The 17,675-nt window shown below is 39.9% G+C and overlaps 1 protein-coding gene across 2 annotated transcripts in view; it reads left to right on the top strand.

Moving 5' to 3' along the window:
• UNC5C (unc-5 netrin receptor C) overlaps nt 1–17,675 on the top strand; it is a 392,714-nt gene that overhangs the window by 343,795 nt on the left and 31,244 nt on the right. For both annotated transcript variants that reach the window (XM_059066537.2, XM_067035523.1), the window contains 2 exons: nt 219–563; nt 3,603–3,690. In XM_059066537.2, the coding sequence (XP_058922520.1) occupies nt 219–563; nt 3,603–3,690 (433 nt within the window). The remainder of the gene's footprint in view (nt 1–218; nt 564–3,602; nt 3,691–17,675) is intronic.

The following is a 17,675-nucleotide window of genomic DNA, read 5'->3' as shown; positions in this document are numbered from 1 at the left end:
GAAATACAGCATGAACTTGTCTGTTTATTTGTAGCCAATAATAAAACAGATCCTAGTGATCTGATTGCCCTGTTCTCAGCAGCATTTGAGCATCTATCCAGTGCTAATATTTGTTGACTTGCTTTGCTGTTGGCTCAGAAAGTGTCGGGGGGCGTCTGGCTAGTGTAGGTTGCCTGAATGAAGAATGCAAATGGACGTTCCTTCTCCTTCTGACTCAGATCTCCTGGCAGTACCCCCAGACCTCACGTCAGCTGCAGCCGTGTACAGAGGACCCGTCTATGCCTTGCATGATGTTTCGGACAAAATCCCCATGACCAACTCTCCAATTCTGGATCCACTGCCTAACCTGAAAATCAAAGTGTACCATACCTCAGGTGCTGTCACACCCCAAGATGACCTCTCTGAGTTTGCATCAAAGCTGTCCCCTCAGATGACCCAGTCCTTGTTGGAGAATGAGGCCCTCAACCTGAAGAATCAGAGTCTAGCAAGGCAGACGGACCCGTCCTGCAGTGCCTTTGGTACCTTCAACTCCCTCGGTGGCCACCTTATCATTCCCAATTCAGGTAATTCTTAAAGGTCTTCACATTGCAGAGACAGAGCTCGAAAACTGATTCTTGTGCCAAAATCTTTATCATTTGTTTTCATGAGGCCTGAAAAGTTAAATGTGTCCAGTCTAACCCAAATCTACTTTCAGTGTAAACCAAACATTACCTCAGTCGAAATCAGCAAAACCGTTTATCTTTCTCCAACCAACTCTGAAAACACTTCCTCTAGAAATATTACACTCACAGCTTTCTGGTGAGGCATACTTTAGAACTGTCATTGACCTTCTTTTTAATAGAACTTCAGAAGGCAACATGAAGCCAGAAGCTCTCTCTGTTGTCATCACACTTTAAAAGGACAAATTAATTAGAAAACACATCAGTTGGTTCAGTTCCAATTTCCTACAGGAAGCAGTACTTCAGAATACAAATTTTTAGATGATCAGAGGACATGATAATAGACATCAGATCTTCATTTGTTAACTTAACTCTGTATTACACAGTCTTCAGGCTCAAGGTATTTATAAGGTACTCACTCCAACCTCTGATATATCTACCGAGAATCACAGCTTCATCATGTGTCGTCTTGTAGTATTACTCAGCTTTCAGTTTGTTTAGTTATCTGCTTCTAGAGCATAAGCCCCATAATGCTCTTAACTAGTGAACTGAAGTTAGTGACTCATAATGTTTGATTAAAGTTTGGTATTCATTAATCAGTAGTAGCAATGGGCTGGGAACTATCAGTTATGAGAGGGTTTAATGGATTCCTCTGTAAATGTACAGTAGCTCTTTTGGATCAGACAGATTATTTTGGGGACACAGTAAAAAGAAACAATTTCATTGAACTAAGGTTTATATGTAGCATAAGAAGAGAATATAGTTTGTAAACAGCCATAGAGCCAAGTAATATACAGAAGCAGTTGGTCTTGACGTCCGAATATGAACTTGTCTTTGACTCTGCCTCTCATTCAGTCCCCCATTTCAGCACCTTGGCAATTTTTCACCGCATACCTTTAAAAGTATATTTTAATAAATTGAAATATTTAATGGAATATCATTTTTCCTTTTTTTTTTTTTTTTTTTTTTTGCGGTACACCGGCCTCTCACTGTTGCGGCCTCTCCTGTTGTGGAGCGCAGGCTCAGCGGCCACGGCTCACGGGCCCAGCCGCTCCGTGGCACGTGGGATCCTCCCGGACCGGGGCACGAACCCGTGTCCCCTGCATCAGCAGGCAGACTCTCAACCACTGCGCCACCAGGGAAGCCCCATTTTTCCTTTTTTAAAATATATTTTACATAGCTGAGATCCCACATTACATAAAGTGCTTTTATTCAAATTTTTCTCTTTCTCGTGCTATTGCATGCTTTTTAAAATCATGATTTTAAATATATGTTTAGTATTCTACCAAATGAATAGATCAAAATATACTCTATTGTTCTTTCATTGTTTAAACATTATATTATTCCCAAGACAGTTTTATTTTTTCATGATATCCACTGGATTCTACCTCTCCTTTGCACTTCTACATCTGTCACTTTTTCACATATGAATTATTATAAAGGCTTCTTAAGTGGAAAGGAGGGAGCTAGCATGTTTTAAATATGTTCTGGGCATTGGTGATCTACCTGCATTATTTTATTTAATATAGTAACGGTAGTTACCTAATATGTGTCAGGCATTATTCTTGTTACTTTACATCCATAGTCTGTTCCATCCCCATAACAAACATAAAGGTACATTTCATTGTTCCCACTGGAAAAAATAAAAATACTGAGGCTTGGATGCCTCATGTGTGGTCTTCCTGCTTCCACTCTGCCTCACCAAACCATCCCAGCACGAGCGTGACACTTCCCATAGCACCACAAGGCTCATGTTACTTTCCTTCTCAAGAAGGCCATGCCTCAACACTTTCAAGCAGATATACAAAGGCTTTGAATAACTATACCTCTTTAACTCTCTGTCCTTTACTCTTGAGACTTTCCAACGTGGTTGGGCAGGTTCCTTATTGTCTTGTGCTCATATGGCATATTCCATTGCCTTGCTAATTAAATAAGCTACTCAAAGACAAGAATGCTGTCTTCTTGGCATTCATGGCATGCAAAATACTGTCCTCACAATCATGTCTGTAAAGTTTTATTGAGTTGAAATTAACTGCATTTATTAGAATGAAATCATGGAGCTAAGTATCTTCAAGTTGCTGCTCACCGTGAATTACTCTCTGATGACATCACAGCAGAGCAAGCCCATGGTTCCTACAGTGTGGTCTACAGACCACCATCATTGCCGTCACCTGGCGATTTGTTAGAACTACAGTTTCCCCAGACCTGAATAGAAACTCTGGGCGTTGGAGCCAGTAATCTGTGCTTTAGCAAAACCTGTAGGTGATTTTGGCACAAGCTCAAGTTGCAAACCACTGCTATCAGCGCAGTTAACTTAGAGCTCAATCCAGTAGTCCTACGAAATGCACCAATTAGCAACTAAGTAAAATCTTGCTTGACCTGCTGTGACTAAAACTAGCAGTTATGTTCACTCTCTAGAGTTACGTATGATGAAAGAAGTTCTTCACCAATTATTATTCTGTTGCAGGAAAACACTGATGCTAGCCAGATACTTCAGAAATAAACATTTTTTGATACTGTTGAGGTTAGCATTTCCCTGACTTTGAATCTTGCAGGGATTTTTTTTTTAAAATTAGAAACGATACATCATTACAGCTGTTGGAGACTTTAAGAGCAGTTGTTGGTTTTCCCCTCCTTTTACAAGGAAAACAACAGTGAAACCATCTGTCTATTCCTTAAATAAAACAGGAGTTTAAAAATTACATCATTCCTTTAAGTAATTCCATAACAGTTCAGAGGGAGCTGTGGTAACAAATAAGGCCAGTAAGGAAGGAAAGCAGGGCAGGTACAAATATTTACATGTCTTTAGAGAAAAAGCAGCAGGATTATGGCTATGTGGCCACAGAATCTCCTCATTCCTTTTCACTTGCTTCAAAGGCATTCTGTGAAGTTCCCTTTTGATTCATAGGTCTTATGTGACTGCTTTTCTCTTTTGCTATTCAGGAGTAAGCTTGCTGATTCCCGCTGGGGCCATTCCCCAAGGGAGAGTCTACGAAATGTATGTGACTGTACACAGGAAGGAAAATATGAGGTAAATATGCTTTTTCTGGTGCACTTGACTTTATCAATGTCTGACTTGGAGGAGAATTGTACATTAGAAAGAATAAACCCAACGTATTTTTGTCTTTATTGCCCTGCTTCTGGCATGTCCTCTTTCACCGAGACCTGTAAAAGGTCAGTTTTTACCTCTCTTTATCTTTGAAGCCCCGGACACTTTTGCAGATTTTAAATATGGGCAGAAGGCCAGAGATCTTTTCCCAAGTGGAAATGTGGCCATATTAACTGAAAAAAATGGCCAGAAACGTGATCCATAGATTGTGCAAGAGATGCAAAGAGACATCAGCTTCATGTGGCCTGGTTCAGGAATCCATCCTGTTGCCATTATAGCGTTAAAGGCCACAGAGAATTAGACAACCCCTTAATCCCTGATTTGCCACCCCCACCTCAGCCTAGCACTTGATTCTCACCTGCAGATTCTTCTTTTGGGGACTGTCTTGTAGCTTTTAAGTGTTACAGACCTCCTTCTTATGTTTAGCACGTATAAAATCTATATTTCTAAATGGATCTAGGGTTGATTAAAACTAGATTGAATCTAAGGGCTATTTTGAATGTGTCATAATCGTAGAGATGAAGTTACTTTAAGTAAAAATAACAAGAGGAGTTTCAAAGTCCTAAATTCAATTTTCAGTTTGGCTTCTAACAAATTGTTTCTGGTCTTTCTTGATTAGTTCTCACATAAAGTGTGTGTGTTAAATAGTGCTTTATAGTGCTGACTGATGAATGCTGCTAAAGTGTGCTGAGATCTTAAAATAAGAGATGATGTTGACATGAAGATCCTTACATGTAATTATCATTATTTTTCCTAAGGGGAAAGGCATTGGTTCCTCTGCCCTGGGCTCTGAATGCAAAGCATGAGTGACAAATGTAGAACTACGTTATCACTGTAAGGCATTACACCTTTTTTCTTCCCCTCTGTCATCCTCAGAAAATCATCTCTTTCTAGTCTTGTTCTTCAGTAGCTGAAAAGCTCTTCCATTATGCTCTCAGGTGGAGATGTTGGTATTTATAACCTGTAGGGGCCAGAACATTGTTTTCTTCAGGTGGTGTACTTTCACCTACACAAACACTAGCCTGTCAAAGAAAATAATAAAAATTCCTTGAGCCTTATTCATGTGCCTTAAATTTGAGCAACAGAAAATCACAAAAAGGCTTGTATTTGCTCACATCAGATATTCATTTTTCCATTCTCAACGCAAAGTAACATTCACAGGCCCTCAGAGTGCCCTGCTTTTGCAGCAGGAGAAATGAAGATTAGCAGACTCCAAGATCTCTTTATATTTTTGTTTACTTCTTTCTTTTGTCCAGAGTCAAGGTTAGCCCTAAACTAAGTACATCCATCCCTCGAGGCCTTTTGCCAACATGGACGTTTTGCTTAAACAGAAATGAGTATTGGCTTGTGCTTTATGCTGAGCCGTAGTGAGGTGTTCATGGTCTCATATTTTTCATCTGATCACCATTCTCTTTAGCTGAAGATCAGCCTTAAGGAGCTGCTGCAGGGCATGCTGAAACTGAAAGACATGGGCACTCGGGTGCCTCATATGATTTTTCTTCCCACAATTCAGTCAGCACCCCGACCAGGATAATTTTACACTTTGGATGAAGGAGGGAGAAAACAGGAAATTGATAAAGCCAGACACTTCTGCTTTTAGTTTCCTCTGCCTTTGACTTTAAAGAAAAGGAAACTATAAATCACTCTTGCTATGCCTCCCACCTGAAGTTAGGTGCAGAGGGAATTACTCTGTTAAATTTGGTGTGCATCAAAGAAGTTCTGTTTATAAAAATGAAGCTGGAGGAACCTCAAGATCTCAAAAGAAAATACGTACAGAAGACCATGAAACAAGGAACAAACAAAAGACAACTGTCTCAAATAAATGAGAAAGTCCTCTCCACTAATTTTCTGTTGTGAACTAGATACGTTTTTCTTATAAAAACACAATGACAAGAATGTTGTTTTAGGGTATAGTAATAATACAAAACATAGCTACCATATAGTCAGCATACTTTTTTTTTGGACAGATGATGATAAAATATACAATACTTTTTATTATAAATTTCATATAGTCGATTGATTCTCCCAGAAGGCTTTCACTGACTTTTGCCAAACTCTTTTATGGTTATAATTCAGCCACAATTTGACAATTTGAATAAATGCTTTATTACTATCTGATTTAGCAAAGAATTTCTTATGTTATTGATGAACAGAGGCAGTTCTGACCTGCATGTTCATTGTTATTTTCTTTTACATTTGAGACCAAAGTGAAACAAAAGAGATATACCTTGGAACTTCACTTGTTCGTCAACGACATGAGTGAACCCTTTGGGTAGTCTGAGGATAGCTTTCGAACACTGGAAGAATATGCTTTGCCTCAATTTTTTGGTGCTATTTACAATGTACATCTCCACACACGATATACTTTTAACTGCAGTAACATCTTCTTAAGTCTAGGAAGTCAACAAAACAGTAAACTTTAATTTCATTTATTCCTCACTACAACTCTGCAAGTTAGGATGAGCTCCACCTTTGAAGATGAAAAGACTAGGGCCCAGGGAAATTGTCACATAGCCAAGGTTTCCCAGTTAGCAACTGAGGATAGCCAGAATTCACACCCGGGTTATCTCCTCGAAAAGCTCTTCTCCTGACATGCCGTCCCTCCTCCACAGCACCCAGCACACAAACAGAGCCTCTGCCTTCTTATCACAGTGCATTGTGGGACACAGTTTCTTTTTATTGCTCACCAAAGACCCTTTCTGGCCTCGCCTGATCTTAGAACTTCTTTCAGAGAAGACACTGTGAGGGACAACAGGAGATATGTTACTTCAAGGCATTTATAGGAAAATTCTGATTGTTTTTCTCCATTTTCCCTCTCTCTGAGTGCCTTTATTGCATCCAAAACTGGGTGTTTTTCCAGCTGGATGGTATCCAGCTAGTCATCTGGTGTTGTGAACTGTCTAAAGGGAGGTGTGAACTTAATTGCATGTGGCAAGTGAACGTGACAAGAGAGGGCCTTATCATTACGGAATATGCTCTGAGAGGAAGCACCGAGTGGCAGATGAGCAGCCTGAAAGAGCTGCAGAAACGGGACAGGCTGTCTCTGACCAAAAGGGATTTGAGCTGTGAGGCTGCGCTCGTGATTTCTACTTCGGCTTTACACGTCCCTGGAAAGGCTGCAAAGCCTCCCCGCTGCCGCCCCCCACCCCGCCCCCGTGGATAAAGTTCCTACAATCAACGGCACTAACACGGACCTTTTTGCCTTGTTTCCAGCAGCAGTTTAAAAAAGAGAATCTGACTCAGACTGAAATTTTGCCTTTCATCATTTCTTATTGAGAAACGAATTGAAGATATGAACGTTAATTTTTTCTTTCTCTGTATTCTGTACTTGCCTAGCAGTTTTCTCAAAAGGCCAAAAAATCAATTTAGACATTCCAAATATAAACTGTGGGGAACCATGGAAGGTCTTTTGAGCAGTCAAGTGCTGCAGGAATAACAGTGCTTTTAAAAGATTGATGTGGTGATGGTGTGCAGGGTGAATTGGTAGAGGAAACAGAAAGATTCCCCCCAAAGGCTGGGGGCCCTGGGCTGCCCATGGCAATAATCAAGGTGTGAGGGGTGCAGGGAAGGAGCCAGGCCTGAGTCTGGAGGATGGAAAGAAAAATATGTTCCAGAAGAAAAAGTGTTTCACAACTGATTAGAAGTGTGGCAAAACACACAGAATGTATTTAGGAATCAAGCCCTGGGCACTGAGAAAATTGTGAGAGCGATACGAAGGGGTCAGAGGCAGCAACGGGTCCAAGGAGAGAAAGGACAAATTCTGATTGAGCTGTGCACAGTGTGCGCGAAAGGGGACGTAGGATTCTTGCTGGAGATGCAAATGGGAAGTCACCGGTGAGTGGATCTTCCAGGGAAAAAGTGCAGAGGCAGAAAGAAGAGGACTGGGGAAAGACCTTTGGGAAATATTCTTATTTAAGGTTTGGGTATGGTGGGCAAAACTAAATAGAACGTGAAAGAATAAGGCAGATAAATAGAGTTGGCATCTAGCAAGGTGCTTAATGTATAGTTGCTTCTCAATGAATATTTGTGAATGAAAGACAGAATGATTGTAATCATAATAGGAAAAGATCAAAGGTAAAAAGAGCTTCAAGATGGAGGACTGATTGACAGAGGTATTACTAAAATTAAACTGTAAAGAAGGAGAATGATAATTTAAAAATTATTGGATTCGTCAACTTTAGGACATTGGTTGCCTTTAGGATTTTTGTTTTTGAAGGATGAAATCCCAGTAGGAAGCGTTTAAGGTGTTAATTGTGAGGCAATGAAGACTATCATCATATTTACTGAATATAAATAATAAAAGTAAAATGTTAGGATAGTGGGCCCAAATGTCTTTTGTATGAAATCATATAGCAGAAAGTTTTCATTTATTTTAATGTATTGTTTGGAACTTTGTATAATAGTAGGTGACATTATTTCTCAGTGAAATTCAGTGATATTATCCTTTTCGGTAGAGTCCTGAATTTCTTGTTTGAAGTAACAGCTATAAAAAGACTGAAGGTAGAGGGCGGAAGGGTGTGGAATCCAGGTATATTTAAATCTTATTCTCTCACTGTTCTCCACAATGTTTATTTATTGAAGTCCTACTTCTAAAGAAATGATTCAAGGTAATTCTTTTCAATGGGAGGAAAATTGTTTTTAAATAAGTGGATTAAAAAATGAGAAAATAGAAAAAATAAGATTAGAAAGATAAGATAAATTCAGGTCAGCAGTTAGAATATAAAATATTCGGTGGAATTCCCAGCATATTTCTTATTAATAGGTCATGAATTTACTATTTCAAAGCTTTCAAGAGGGAAACATGGTAGGTTATAAGATCCATGTGTCCAAAAGGGAAAAATATGCCTGGAGGAAGCTCAATTATTTCTCCTTCGGTTCCTCATACAGGAAAAAAAAAAAAAAAAATTTTTTTTTAATACGGTGAACAACATTTAAAAGATCAAAATAGCAGTGAGCTTCATAGGGCTACTTCTGTTAGTATCCCTCAGTGTGAGTAGATAATATAAAGCCCAGGGATAAATTCAGTAAAATAATTCCACAAGGATTCAGCAGTTCAATCTAGGGCACAATATTTAGCTGTTCAGGCTTAATCCAGGGACACATTTTGGTCTGTCTGGGGAAATGGGGGCACGCCCTTCAGAGTGGCTTCCATAAATATTTTTTTTTGCTCAATTGATCTTTTGATAGCAAGTGAGTTAGATATTCCTTGTCAGACACCTAGAGTGCAAGTATTTCAAGTTGCCGGTTATACATGAAACTGTGTGCTTTAAAAGGCAGCTGAGCCCAGGGTGGGACTTCATCCTGAGGGACCTGACAAAAGACATGTGTGTTAATAGAAGGCATCTCGTCTCTACACAGAGGTAGATGGAGAAAGATTCTTTTCAAGAAGCAGTTTTGAGCTTGCTCTAGCAAACAGATCACAGAAATTTCTCAAGGCCATAAATCTAGATAAGCAACCCAGAATATACCACTGTGTGAAAGAAACCAAATGACTTGTGTTTGGATCCTGGCTTTGTCTCTGACTAGCTTTGTGGCTTTGGGCAAGTGTGTTAATTTCTCTAGCTTTCAGTTTCCTCTTTTGGGGAAAAAAAAAAAAAAAAGTAATATAAATACTTATCTTGACTACCTTAACAGGTGGGCCTTGGGCAGCAAATGCAACAGCTTTTATGAAAGTTTTGTGAATTGCGCACTTACCTGTAGGAGGAGTTGTCCTCCCTGATAATAGCAAGCAAAGGATAAGAAAATCTGACAGGAAACTAAAGCTCCTCTTGGAGGGCTTTGTCCTAGAGTCCTCAGAACCCATCCAGCATTTACCATGACATTATCCTTGTTGGACTTTGAAAAGCCTTTAAAACTTTCATCATTGTTCATTACTGGATTTCTACTTAATTGCTGTTTCTGCAGCTAATTTTTGCTTTGAGTTCATTTCCATATCATCTGCAATTAATATTTACACGATGTTTGCTTAAATATCTTAGAAAACACATGAGACATAATGAAGTAAAGCCCTTCTCTGCAAAAACATAAAACAGATTTTTTTTTATATTTATACTATTTTTGTTTTATGTATTTTAATATCCTCCCTTTATGTAAATAAAGGAAATGTGGATTTAAACGCTCTGACCTTTGGTTTCACATAGTTAAATCTTAACCTTCCCTAGGTGGCTCCTTCCATATATGCTTGGACATGTTTCCAATTTCAGTGCTACTTCTTTCATCTTGAAAACCCAGAAAGATTCTTATCATTATTATTTCTTTGTTTTCCACTCCCTGTTATGAATTCCACATCACCAATTCCCTATTCATTACATTCTTGCACCTCACTGGGTTAATAAATTCTTTTGACACCTACTGCCCCTTCCTTCCCTTGCTATCCCTCCTCCAAGAATGGTACCCATCAATATTGCATGCCAGGGGAGTGCAGGTCTGACAGCAACCCAGCGCGGCAGGGAGTCTTCTCCCTTCTGTTCCAACTCAGTGATGAGAAGAATCCCTCCTCCTCCTGCCTCAAGCACCGGCTGCTAACAGCCCACTGAGAGACAGATGTTTCCAATCCCCAACTCTATTGCAAGGACCACTTGAAATGGATTCCACTTCAGTCTCTTTCTTTAAAAGTTTAATGCTCGTTCTCAAGGTACACTTGTAACTAAAAGGTAAGGGTAGCGCTCAGGAAAATGCAGCCATGGCTTTTTCTGCCCTGGTAGGAAAAGTAGAATTAAACAAGACTATAGTTACTGTTTAAGGCAGATAGTGTAATATCAACTATGGCACAGTGAAAGCAAGACTTCACTCATGTTCTAAGAGAATGAATTTCAGACTGGAACAAAGGAGAACACATTGCATTAAGGGGAAGTGAAAACCAAAAGGGGACAGTAATGAGTTCTCAAGCTGCCACTAACCTTATAATTCCAAATATAAGTACATTTCCAAGTACTTTGATAACTTTAGATTTAATAAAACTATGTTATTCAGTGAGAATGGAGATGATATTAAAAGATTAAAGAGATAATTTTTTAAACATCTTTATTGGAGTATAACTGTTTTACAATAGAGTGTTAGTTTTTCCTTTACAACAAAGTGAATCAGTTATACATATACATATGTTCCCATATCTCTTGCCTCTTGTGTCACCCTCTCTCCCACCCTCCCTATCCCACCCTTCTAGGTGGTCACAAAGCACAGAGGTGATCTCCCTGTGCTGTGGGGCAGCTTCCCACTAGCTATCTAATTTACATTTGGTAGTGTATATATGTCCCTGCCACTCTCTCACTTTGTCACAGCTTACCCTTCCCCCTCCCCGTATCCTCAAGTCCATGCTCTAGTAGGTCTGTGTTTTATTCCCGTCCTACCACTAATCTCTTCATGACATTTTTTTTCTTAGAGTCCATATATATGTGTTAGCATACGGTATTTGTTTTTCTCCTTCTGACTTACTTCACTCTGTATGACAGACTCCAGGTCTATCCACCTCATTACAAATAACTCAGTTTCATTTCTTTTTATGGCTGAGTAATATTCCATTGTATATATGTGCCACATCTTCTTTATCCATTCATCTGTTGATGGACACTTAGGTTGCTTCCATGTCCTGGCTATCGTAAATAGAGCTGCAATGAACATTTTGGTACATGACTCTTTTTGAATTATGGTTTTCTTGGGGTATATGCCCAGTAGTGGGATTGCTGGGTCATATGTTAGTTCTATTTTTAGTTTTTTAAGGAACCCCCATACTGTTCTCCATAGTGGCTGTATCAATTTACATTCCCACCAACAGTGCAAGAGGGTTCCCTTTTCTCCACACCCACTCCAGCATTTATTGTTTCTAGAGTTTTTGATGATGGCCAATCTGACCGGTGTGAGATGACATCTCATTGTAGTTTTGATTTGCATTTCTCTAATGATTAATGATGTTGAGCATTCTTTCATGTGTGTGTTGACAATCTGTATATCTTCTTTGGAGAAATGTCTATTTAGTTCTTCTGCCCATTTTTGGATTGGGTTGTTTGTTTTTTTGTTATTGAGCTGCATGAGTTGCTTGTAAATTTTGGATATTAATCCTTTGTCAGTTGCTTCATTTGCAAATATTTTCTCCCATTCTGAGGGTTGTCTTTTGGTCTTCTTTATGGTATCCTTTGCTGTGCAAAAGCTTTTAAGTTTCATTAGGTCCCATTTGTTTATTTTTGGTTTTATTTCCATTTCTCTAGGAGATGGGTCAAAAAGGATCTTGCTGTGATTTATGTCAGGAAGTGTTCTGCCTATGTTTTCCTCTAAGAGTTTGATAGTGTCTGGCCTTACATTTAGGTCTTTAACCCATTTTGAGTTTATTTTTGTGTGTGGTGTTAGGGATTGTTCTAATTTCATACTTTTACATGTAGCTGTCCAGTTTTCCCAGCACCACTTATTGAAGAGGCTGTCTTTTCTCCACTGTATATCCTTCCCTCCTTTATCAAATATAAGGTGACCATATGTGTGTGGGTTTATCTCTGGGCTTTCTAGTCTGTTCCATTGATCTATATTTCTGTTTTTGTGCCAGTACCATACTGTCTTGATTACTGTAGCCTTGTAGTATAGTCTGAAGTCAGGGAGCCTGATTCCTCCAGCTCCGTTTTTCTTTCTCAAGATTGCTTTGGCTATTCGGGGTCTTTTGTGTTTCCATACAAATTGTGAAATTTTTTGTTTTAGTTCTGTAAAAAATGCCATTTGTAGTTTGATAAGGATTTCATTGAATCTGTAGATTGCTTTGGGTAGTATAGTCATTTTCACAATGTTGATTCTTCCAATCCAAGAACATGGTATATGTCTCCACCCATTTGTATCATCTTTAATTTCTTTCATCAGTGTCTTATAGTTTTCTCCATACAGGTCTTTTGTCTCCGTAGGTAGGTTTATTCCTAGATATTTTATTCTTTTTGTTGCAGTGGTAAGTGGGAGTGTTTTCTTAATTTCACTCTCAGATTTTTCATCATTAGTGTATAAGAATGCCAGAGATTTCTGTGCATTAATTTTGTATCCTGCTGCTTTGCCAAATTCATTGATTAGCTCTAGTAGTTTTCTGGTAGCATCCTTAGGATTCTCTATGTATAGTATCATGTCATTTGCAAACAGTGACAGCTTTACTTCTTTTTTCCTATTTGGATTCCTTTTATTTCCTTTTTTTTTTTTTTTCTCTGATGGCTGTGGCTAGAACTTCCAAAACTATGTTGAATAATAGTGGTGAGAGTGGGCAACGTTGTCTTGTTCCTGATCTTAGTGGAAATGGTTTCAGTTTTTCACCATTGAGAACGATGCTGGCTGTGGGTTTGTCATATATGGCCTTTATTATGTTGAGGAAAGTTCCCTCTGTGCCTACTTTTCTGCAGGGTTTTTATCATAAATGAGTGTTGAATTTTGTCAAAAGCTTTCTCTGCATCTATTGAGATGATCATATGGTTTTTCTCCTTCAGTTTGTTGATATGGTGTATCACGTTGATTAATTTGCAGATATTGAAGAATCTTTGCATTCTTGGAATAAACCCCACTTGATCATGGTGTATGATCCTTTTAATGTGCTGTTGGATTCTCTTTGCTAGTATTTTGTTGAGGATTTTTGCATCTATGTTCATCAGTGATATTGGCCTGTAGTTTTCTTTCTTTGTGACGTCTTTGTCTGGTTTTGGTATCAGGGTGATGGTGGCCTCATAGAATGAGTTTGGGAGTGTTCCTCCCTCTGCTGTCTTTTGGAAGAGTTTGAGAAGTATAGGTGTTAGCTCTTCTCTAAATGTTTGATAGAATTCGCCTGTGAAGCCATCTGGTCCTGGGCTTTTGTTTGTTGGAAGATTTTTAATCACAGTTTCAATTTCAGTGCTTGTGATTGGTCTGTTCATATTTTCTGTTTCTTCCTGGTTCAGTCTCGGCATCTTGTGCATTTCTAAGAATTTGTCCATTTATTCCAGGTTGTCCATTTTATTGGCATATAGTTGCTTGTAGTAATCTCTAATAATCCTTTGTATTTCTGCAGTGTCAGTTGTTACTTCTCCTTTTTCATTTCTAATTCTATTGATTCGAGTCTTCTCCCTTTTATTCTTCATGAGTCTGGCTAATGGTTTATCAATTTTATTTATCTTCTCAAATAACCAGCTTTTAGTTTTATTGATCTTTGCTATTGTTTCCTTCATTTCTTTTTCATTTATTTCTGATCTGATCTTTATGATTCCTTTCCTTCTGCTAAATTTGGGGGTTTTTTGTTCTTCTTTCTCTAATTGCTTTAGGTGCAAAGTTAGGTTGTTTATTCGCGATGCTTCCTTTTTCTTAAGGTATGATTGTATTGCTATAAACTTCCCTCTTAGAACTGCTTTTGCTGTATCCCATAGGTTTTGGGTCATCGTGTCTCCATTGTCATTTGTTTCTAAGTATTTTTTGATTTCCTCTTTGATTTCTTCAGTGATCACTTCATTATTAAGTAGTGTATTGTTTAGCCTCCATGTATTTGTATTTTTTACAGATCTTTTCCTGTAATTGATATCTAGTCTCATAGCGTTGTGGTCGGAAAAGATACTTGATACGATTTCAATTTTCTTAAATTTGCCAAGGCTAGATTTGTGACCCAGTATATGATCTATCCTGGAGAATGTTCCATGAGCACTTGAGAAAAATGTGTATTCTGTTGTTTTTTGATGGAATGTCCTATAAATATCAATTAAGTCCATCTTGTGTAATGTATCATTTAAAGCTTGTGTTTCCTTATTTATTTTCATTTTGGATGATCTGTCCATTGGTGAAAGTGGGGTGTTAAAGTCCCCTACTGTGATTGTGTTACTGTCGATTTCCCCTTTTATGGCTGTTAGTATTTGCCTTATCTACTGAGGTGCTCCTATGTTGGGTGAGTAAATATTTACAATTGTTATATCTTCTTCATGGATTGATCCCTTGATCATTATGTAGTATCCTTCTTTGTCACTTGTAATAGTCTTTATTTTAAAGTCTATTTTGTCTGATATGAGAATTGCTACTCCAGCTTTCTTCTGATTCCATTTGCATGGAATATCTTTTTCCATCCCCTTACTTTCAGTCTGTATGTGTCCCTAGGTCTGAAGTGGGTCTCTTGTAGACAGCATATATATGGGTCTTGCTTTTGTATCCATTCAGCCAGTCTGTGTCTTTTGGTGGGAGCATTTAATCCATTTACATTTAAGGTAATTATCGATATGTATGTTCCTATTACCATTTACTTAATTGTTTTGGGTCCTTCTTGTAGGTCTTTTCCTTCTCTTGTGTTTCTTGCCTAGAGAAGGTCCTTTAGCATTTGTTGTAGAGCTGGTTTGGTGGTGCTGAACTCCCTCAGCTTTTGCTTCTCTGTAAAGGTTTTAATTTCTCCCTCAAATCTGAATGAGATCCTTGCTGGGTAGAGTAATCTTGGTTGTAGGTTTTTTTCCTTCATCACTTTAAATATGTCCTGCCACTCCCTTCTGGCTTGTAGAGTTTCTGCTGAAAGATCAGATGTTAACCTTATGGGGATTCCCTTGTGTGTTATTTGTTGTTTTTCCCTTGCTGCTTTTAATATGTTTTCTTTGTATTTAATTTTTGAGTTTGATTATTATGTGTCTTGGCGTGTTTATCCTTGGGTTTATCCTGTATGGGACTCTCTGTGCTTCCTGGACTTGATTGACTATTTCCTTTCCTATATTAGGGAAGTTTTCAACTATAATCTCTTCAAATATTTTCTCAGTCCCTTTCTTTTTCTCTTCTTCTTCTGGGATCCCTATAATTCGAATGTTGGTGTGTTTAATGTTGTCCCAGAGGTCTCTGAGACTGTCCTCAGTTCTTTTAATTCTTTTTTCTTTATTCTGCTCTGCAGTAGTTATTTCTACTATTTTATCTTCCAGGTCACTTATCCGTCCTTCTGCCTCAGTTATTCTGCTATTGATCCCATCTAGAGTATTTTTCACTTCATTTATTGTGTTGCTCATCATTGCTTGCTTCCTCTTTATTTCTTCTAGGTCCTTGTTAAATGTTTCTTGCATTTTGTCTATTCTATTTCCAAGATTTTGAATCATCTTTACTATCATTATTCTGAATTCTTTTTCAGGTATACTGACTATTTCCTCTTCATTTGTTAGGTCTGGTTTGTTTTTATCTTGCTCCTTCATCTGCTGTGTGTTTTTCTGTCTTCTCATTACTATGTTTGGGGTCTCCTTTTTGCAGGCTGCAGGTTTGTAGTTCCCGTTGTTTTTGATGGCTGACCCCAGTGGCTAAGGTTGGTTCAGTGGGTTGAGTAGGTTTCCTGGTTGGGGGAACTAGTGCCTATGTTCTGGTGGATGAGGCTGGATCTTGTCTTTCTGGTGGGCAGGTCCACGTCTGGTGGTGTGTTTGGGGATGTTGGTAGGCTTATTATGATTTTAGGCAGCCTCTCTGCTAATGGATGGGGCTGTAGACCTTTCTTGCTCTTTGTTGGGGATAGGGTGTCCAGCACTGTTCTTTGCTGGTCCTTGAGTGAAGCTGGGTCTTGGTGTTGAGATTGAGATCTCTGGGAGATTTTCGCTGTTTGATATTGTGTGGAGCTGGGAGGTCTCTTGTGGACCAGTGTCCTGAGGTTGGTTCTCCCACCTCAGAGACACAGCCCTGACACCTGGCTGGAGCGCCAAGAGCCTTTAATCCACACGGCTCAAAATAAAAAGGAGAAAAATTAGAAAGGAAAGAAAAGGAAGGAAGGGAGAAAGGAAGGGAGGAAGGAAGAAATGAAGGAAGGAAGAAAGCAAGAAGGGAAGGAAGGAAGGAGGAGAGGAAGAAAGGGAGGAAGGAAGAGAGGAAGGAAGGGAGGAAAGAAGGGAGGAAGGAAGGAAGAAAGGAGGGAAGAAAGAAAGGAAGAAAGAAAGGGAGAAGACAAAATAAAGTAGGATAAAGCATTGTTATTAAAATAAAAAATAATTATTAAGAAGAAAAATTTCTATTAAAAAAAACAAAAACGGGTCAGTCTAACCCTAGGACAAATGGTGAAAGCAAAGCTATGCAGACAAAATCTCACACAGCAGCACACACATACACACTCACAAAAAGAAAAAAGGGGAAAATAATAGTATATCTTGCTCCCAAAGTCCACCTCCTCAACTTGGGATATTCCACTGTTTATTCAGGTTTTCCACAGGTGCAGGGCACTTCAAGTTGATTGTGGAGCTTTAATCCACTGCTTCTGAGGCTGCTGGGAGAGACCTCCCCCTCTCCTCTTTGTTCGCACAGCTCCTGCGGTTCAGCTTTGGACTTGGCATCGCCTCTGCGTGTAGGTCGTCCGAGGGCATCTGCCCTTCGCTCAGGCAGGGCGGGGTTAAAGGAGCAGCTGATTCGGGGGCTCCAGCTCACTCAGGCCAGGGGGAGGGAGGGACACGGATGCGGGGCGAGCCTGCGGAGGCAGAGGCCAGCGTGGCGCTGCACAGGCCTGAGGCGCACCGTGCATTCTCCCGGGAAAGCTGTCCCTGGATCCCGGGACCCTGGCAGTGGCGGCCTGCACGGGCTCCCAGGAGGGGTGGTGTGGAGAGTGACCTGTGCTCGCACACAGGCCTCTTGGTGGCGGCAGCAGCAACCCTAGCGTCCCACGCCCGTCTCTGCTGTCCACGCCGACAGCCGTGGCTCACGCCCGTTTCTGGAGCTCCTTTAAGCGGTGCCCTTAATCCCCTCTCCTCCTTTGCTTCGCGGGAAGCAAAGAGGGAAGAAAAAGTCTCTTGCCTCTTCGGCAGCTCCAGACTTCAACCGGACTCCCTCCCGGCCAGCCGTGACGCACTAACCCCTTCAGGCTGTTTTCACACTGCCAACCCCAGTCCTCTCCCTGCGATCCGATCCGACCGAAGCCCGAGCCTCAGCTCCCGGCCCCCACCCGCCGCGGCGGGAGAGCAGACAAGCCTCTCGGGCTGGTGAGTGCCGGTCGGCACCGGTCCTCT

The sequence above is a fragment of the Kogia breviceps genome, chromosome 6, assembly GCF_026419965.1.
Source record: "Kogia breviceps isolate mKogBre1 chromosome 6, mKogBre1 haplotype 1, whole genome shotgun sequence".
In the NCBI taxonomy this organism is placed as follows: Eukaryota; Metazoa; Chordata; class Mammalia; order Artiodactyla; family Physeteridae; genus Kogia; species Kogia breviceps.
The sequence above is the reverse complement of the archived record's forward strand: the minus strand, read 5'-3'. Positions and strand labels throughout refer to the sequence as shown.